This window comes from Octopus bimaculoides, chromosome 20 (assembly GCF_001194135.2).
Source record: "Octopus bimaculoides isolate UCB-OBI-ISO-001 chromosome 20, ASM119413v2, whole genome shotgun sequence".
Lineage (NCBI taxonomy): Eukaryota > Metazoa > Mollusca > Cephalopoda > Octopoda > Octopodidae > Octopus > Octopus bimaculoides.
Window position 1 is genome coordinate 28794447 of NC_069000.1, and position 6405 is coordinate 28800851.

The 6405-nt window shown below is 40.4% G+C and overlaps 1 protein-coding gene across 1 annotated transcript; it reads left to right on the forward strand.

Annotated features, from left to right (window-relative positions):
- Window positions 1–5301: 5301 nt before the first annotated feature.
- Window positions 5302–5736, forward strand: LOC106880827 (uncharacterized protein K02A2.6-like). The gene has a single exon (XM_014930955.1). The coding sequence runs from the start codon at window positions 5302–5304 to the stop codon at window positions 5734–5736; it is 435 nt and encodes a 144-aa protein (XP_014786441.1).
- The last annotated feature ends 669 nt before the right edge of the window (window positions 5737–6405 follow it).

Consider the following 6405-nt stretch of genomic DNA (forward strand, 5'->3'; position numbering starts at 1 on the left):
TCAGCCATGGCCTTGATTGTCTGATGGTGCCTCTCAACGATTCCGTTGCTGCTCGGCCTATACGCCGCTCTGAACAATCGTTGCACCTTCCACTGGTCAAGCATCTCCCCCAACGCTTCTGAACAAAATGCCACCCCGTTGTCCATTAGCAGTTCTTCCACGGGACCCCTCTCCAAGAATATCCCGTTCAAAATCCGGGCGATCTCATCAGCAATGCCTGTCCTCAACTCCCTCCAAATGGCCAGCCAGCCTGGCCTGCAGTCAACCATGGTGAGATACATTCCCTGACGGTAGTGCGTCACATCCACAGCTAGTCTCCTCCAATTGCGCTCTACTGAGAGGTTCCCTTACTCATGCCCACCCAGGGCGGGATCAATGGACTGGCATCTGTCACAGTTCCCGACCACTTTCTTGACGTTTCTCCTAGTGACGTCAGCATCAATCATCTTTGCTAGATACAGGGTCCTATCCACCCTCAAGTGGTGCATAGCATGCAGCTTCTTCAGTTTGGAGTCACCCAGCCGACACGCTGCCACTATCCCTTTCCTTGCTTCCCCCAGTTCCTCCAACCACGCCCTTTTCATCCTGGTGAGTGCGTCCGCCCTGTTTCTCTCCGAAGGCACGAAAACCACGTTCAGCTTCAGTCCAAACTCGGCGATCAGCTCTCCTAGAACTCCTAGGCGGCGTTTCACCAACATCTCCGCAGCACCTTTCGTCTGGACTCTCTTCTCGCTGGTGATCACTGTTCCTACCCAGCCGACCACGGTGGCCGAATCCATCTGGATCTTGATCGAGCGCAGTCCCCATCTCAGGGCCAAGTTCACCCCTTTCTACACCGCATCTAGTTCGGCGACATTGATGTGGTTGAAGTCATCCGCTTTCCGTAGCCAGGCCACATCCTCCACCTCAGCACCTTCAATCTCCAACACAACCCCTATCGCTATACTGCTAGCATCACACCAAACCGTCCCGCATTCCGTCTTGGGTACATACCAGTTTCCCCTAACTGGGTCTTCCGCTCTCGTCTTCTCTAGGATTTCCTGCATCGATGTGTTGCATCAACACACAAGCTTGTGCTACTAGCTCGCTGAGCGCCATCTTTCTCCCACCAGGCAACTGCTGCAATCGAATCCCTACGTCGTCAGGGAACCCACTCACAAACGCCAGCCGTGCCGCTCTGTCCAGGCCTTCTCCTGTAAACCCAGCCAGTATGGCCAGCCTACGCACTTCCGCTGTGTATTCGTCCACCTGTTCTCCCCCCCCCCCATCTAACAGTCTCCAGTTTAACAAAAGCGGCGTACTCGCTCTCCGTATCTGCCTCTCTCAATCTCTGCTCGATCTTATCTGCACTTATCCTCTCTTCCTCGTCCATCTCTAAATACAGGGTCAGGGTGCTTCCTTCCAAGTATAGCGCCATAAGACTCGCCACATCGCTTATCCCTTGCAGTCTCGCCACAAGCCTGATCTTTCGCATCCAGGCCATTACATCTCCCTCACCATTAAAAGGCCTGATCACGTCGCTGGTGATTCTGATCTTAGCTGCCATCACGGCGAAGCTTTACATGTGGTGCCGAAATAGCTGGTGGTGTATGCGTGCGAGTAGAAGTAATCAGCTTACCTCGGTTTCCATCCTTTGCACGAGTCTGTCCTGCGGTATCCGATCTTCGCAGCTGGCCCGACCCGAAGAACACTAGAAATAGCAGCTGCTTCTCCCAACACCCAGACGATCGCTTGGCATGTCCTCTCCTCACAACAACCCCATTCGAAAAAGGCAGGAAATCCTAATCGAGGCTCCCTCAGCCCTTCTTCCTCTTCCAGTCAGCTCGCCGTTCCGGTCAGCGGTCAGCTCCCCAGTTGCTGACATCATACCACATTATCAATCCCACAAGGATGAAATGCAGAGTTGATCTCTGCAGAATTTGAACTCAGAACATAGAGACAGACAAAATGCCACTAAGGGTGTGTTAATGATTCTGCCAGCTCACTGCCTTAAATAAGTTAATGATATTAGTAATTTGAACTTGCATCATAGAACAACTAGTAAAGAAACTTGATCATTATAGGTGCAAGGATAGCTGTGGGATTAGGAAGTTTACTCATCATTCCAGGTTTGATCCCACTGCGTAGCACCTTAGGTGAGTGTCTTATAATTACCTTTGGCTTGATAAATATTTTATAAGTGGAATTTGGTTGATGATATCTGTGTTGAAGCCTGTCATGTATGCTTATGTTTGTCTGTGTCTATTTTACAATTGATTGGTGTAAAAAATGTTGTTGTGTCAAAAATGTAGTAACTTAGCCACTTGATAAATAAGTGTTAGATTGAAATAAGTAATGGGGTGGTATGATTAACTAAAACCCTTGAAGGTCACATGGTCACAATCCAGTGAGTGAAATCAGATAAAGAATTGTTCCATTTTGTCCTTTAATAGGAGAATTAAAGATTTTTGAAAAAGTTTATTTTAGATGAAATTATATGATATTGGATGCAAGAGAGAAGACTGCACTGGTATGGTCATGTGATGCATATGGATGAGGACAGCTGCATAAAGAAGTGCCTATCTCTAATTGGGGAAGGAACCTGTGGAAAAGTGGTTCCAGGAAGACATGAGACAAGGTGGTGAGAGAGGATTGCCAAATATTGGCCTTCGCTGAGTAGATGACAAGAGACTGAGATTTATGGCTTGAGAAGACATGTTAAGCTAAGGAAAGCTATGGTCATCCATGCATGCAGGAAAGTCCTTTACAGCCCATGCTGGTATAATGTAAAAAGCACTCAAGCTGGTTCCCCATATAAAACACTCATTCCAGTGCCATATAAACTTCACATAGGAAGCCACATAGAAAACACTCATGCTGGTGCTACATTAACAGAGAGTGTAAAAAATTCAAATTAAATGAATTAACCCCAGATTTGTTCAAATGTTTAATTTTTGTTCAAGGGTTAACTGCAGGAAAAGATGCTGATATATTTTCCCGTATATTAACAAAATTAGAACAGGACCAAAAATTAACTCTACAGGCAGTGACTGAAGAATGCCAGAGGGTTATAAATTTGAGACATGACGCGGATAAAATTGAAGAAAAAGATTGCTCTCAGATACATGCATTTCGACCTGAAGCCGATTAGAAAAGGAAAAACAAATGTCAAGACCAAATCCATGCTATGGGTGTGGAGGCTTACATTTTAGAAGTAGTTGTCCTTTCAAAATTCATAAATGTTTTGAGTGTGGAAAAATCAGACATAAAAGCTCACACTGTATAGTTAAACACAAAAATGGGTCAAGCAAAAAAAGAAAAAAATTTAGAAATAATGTATTGTTAAAAAAATTCTAAGTGAGGCTCAGAAAAGAAAATTTGTGTCCATAAAAATAGATAATGTGAATATCAAGTTACAATTAGATATGGGCAGTGATATCACAAAAACTAATATAGACACATGGAGAAAAATAGGGAAACCTAGATTAAAGGAAACTTCGAAAATTGCATGAGATGAGTCAGGAAAAAAATTGCATTTTATGGGCGAAACGATAAGTGATATTTCATTTCGTGGATAAATTTTGAGAGCCAAATTTTTTATGTTGAAAAATACGACAAATTTATTTGGAACAGACTGGACGGAAATATTTAACTTATGGGACCTCCCCATAAATTTTTTTTGTCAAAATGTGAATGGCTCTTCCGCCAGTACAAATAAGGCATCAGAGGATCTAAAAAAAGAATTAAAAAAAATTTTACCCAAAGTTTTTTCTGAGGAATTGGGTCTTTGCACCAAAACAGAGGCAAAGTTTCAAATGAAAGAAAACACTATACTAGTATTTAAACCAAAACGAATGGTACCTTTCGCAGCATTGAAACAAGTCAACAAAGAATTGGATAGACTTGGAAAGCTTGGCTTTATTGAAAAAATTGGTTACACAAAATGGGTGTCCCCAACTGTTTATGTCAAGAAAAAAATGATAAAATCCGAGTATGCGCTGATTTTTCAACGAGATTAAATGAATGTTTGATACCATATAATTACCCACTACCAAACCCTGAGGAAATTTTCGCAAAGTTGAATGGAGGAAAATTTTTTTCAAAGTTGGACCTATCTGAAACATATTTGCAGGTAAAAGTTAGTGAGGAATGTTCAAAATTATTGACAATAAATGCTCATAAAAGGTTGCAAAAATTTAATTGACACCCCTTTGGTATAAAGGTAGCACCTGGCATTTTCTAACAAGTTATAGACATTATGCTTGCAGGTTCAGATTTCGCTACAGCTTACAACACACTCATAAAAAGTGAATCTTGGGGCCAGCATGCTGAGCATGTTAAAAAGGTCTTTGAAAGAATAAAAGATTATGGGTTTAAGCTCAACGAGGAAAAGTGTGAATTTTTTATGCCATGAATAAAATATCTAGGGCAGATTATTGATGAAAATGGACGCAGACCAGACCTGTATAGGGCGAGTGCAATAAAAAATATGCCTCTTCCGACAAACATTACAAAGTTACAAGCATTTTTGAGGCTCGCAAATTACTACCAGATATACATACCAAATATGTATGATTTAAGAGCACTCCTGAATAACTTGTTAAAAAAGATGTTAAGTGGAACAGGTCAGAAAAATGCCAAAAAGCTTTTGAAGAAATTGAAAATGTCTTAATGTCAGAATTGTTATCACATTTTGACTCAAATTTAGAAATAGTAGTGGCAGCAGATGCAAGTGAAAGTGGTATCAGAGCTGTGATTTAGTAGCTCATGCTTTGCATTCATTATTGCTGGCTGAGAAAAGTTACAGTCAAAAAGAAGCATTAGCCATCATATTTACAGTAAAAAATTTCATAAATTTATACATGGAAGAAGGTTCCGTCTGCAGAGAGACCACTGCCCATTATTGTTGATCTCTGGATCAAAAAAGGGTATCCCCACACATACAGCCAACAGTTTGCTGCACTGGGGAATGATCCTACTGAATTACTTCAAAATGGAGTATTTGCCATAAAAAAATTGGGACATGCAGATGGTTTGTCAAGGTTAATACCAAAATTCATTGAACCACTAGAAGATAGTGATAGTGTGTTAAAAGCCGAAAATGAAATAAAAAATATATTGTGCAATGTTGTGCATGACATTGGACCTGTGACATTGGAGGAAATAAAAATTAAGGCAGAGACGGATGAGTTTACCATAAAAGTGGAAAAAATAGTGAGATCAGAAGAAACAAATAAAAGTATATGCATGACTGGATGTAACACAATTTCAAACTTGTATTTGATATGTGATAATGTGCTTATGTATGCACAGAGAGTCATAATGTCTACCTCACTACAAGGTCGAATGTTAAAGGAATTCCACACTGGACATCCAGGAATTTCTAGGATGAAGTTGCTTTTGAGGAGTTATGTTTACTGCCTAAAAATGGATCTTGATATTGAGAAGTTGGTAAAATCCTGCAGAGGTTGTGCTCTGGCAGCGAAATCACCACTTATAAAATTTCAGTCTTGGCTCAAGACTGATATTCCATGGTTCAGACTACAAATAAACTTCACAGGACCATTAAACCGACCATATTATCTAATAGCGGAAGATAGATTTTCAAAATGGCCAGAAATGTGTAAATGTAGAAAACTGACACCCACGGTGACAGTGGAATTTCTACAAGAACTTTTTGCTAGGTATGGTGTTCTGGATACCATAGTCTCTGATAATGGTACACAATTCACGGTGAACAAATTTAAGAATTTTTGAAAGATGTACTCAGTTGAACACATCACCCAAGATCAAACAGGCGAGTGGAAAGCTTCATGGCTACATTTAAAAGAGCATTAAAGAAATTAAGAAACAAGCTAGTCAATGACACAGCATCAGCACAGTTCTTGAGGGTTTATAGGATAACACCAAACCCAAGCACTTTTTCAGGCAAGTCACCAGCAGAACTAATGTTTGCTCGAGAAATAAAGTCAATTTTTAACAAGCTGCTACCAGTAAGAAAAACAAATAAGGAAAACACTAAAAATATGACAAACCATTTTAATATCAGTGACAAGGTGTTTTTCAAAATATATATAAAATGGAAGACAAGGTTTGGAAGATGGAGTAGTAACAAAAAGAGTAGGCAAAATGACATAAATGATAAGAGGTAACAAATGTGAACACAAAAGACATTTAAACCAGCTAAAAAATAGATATACGGAAAAAGAAAAGAGATACCTGCAGAAGTGTTCTATGACACCTTTGATGTTCCAAAGCCACAAAAAAATCAAACTTAGGCATAGCAACACAAGAAAGAGAAAACAAACAGAACGGTTGGAAGTAGTGCCTAAACGGAAGAAATATTAAACTTCCCTAGGAGGAAAATCTCAAAAAGGGAGATGTGATGAAAGAAAAATAAAGAAAAATAATAATATTAACTTCCAA

Bases quoted from the DNA above. Each gene is read 5' to 3' on its own strand.
- LOC106880827 (XM_014930955.1), top strand. From the start codon at position 5,302: ATGTCTACCTCACTACAAGGTCGAATGTTAAAGGAATTCCACACTGGA.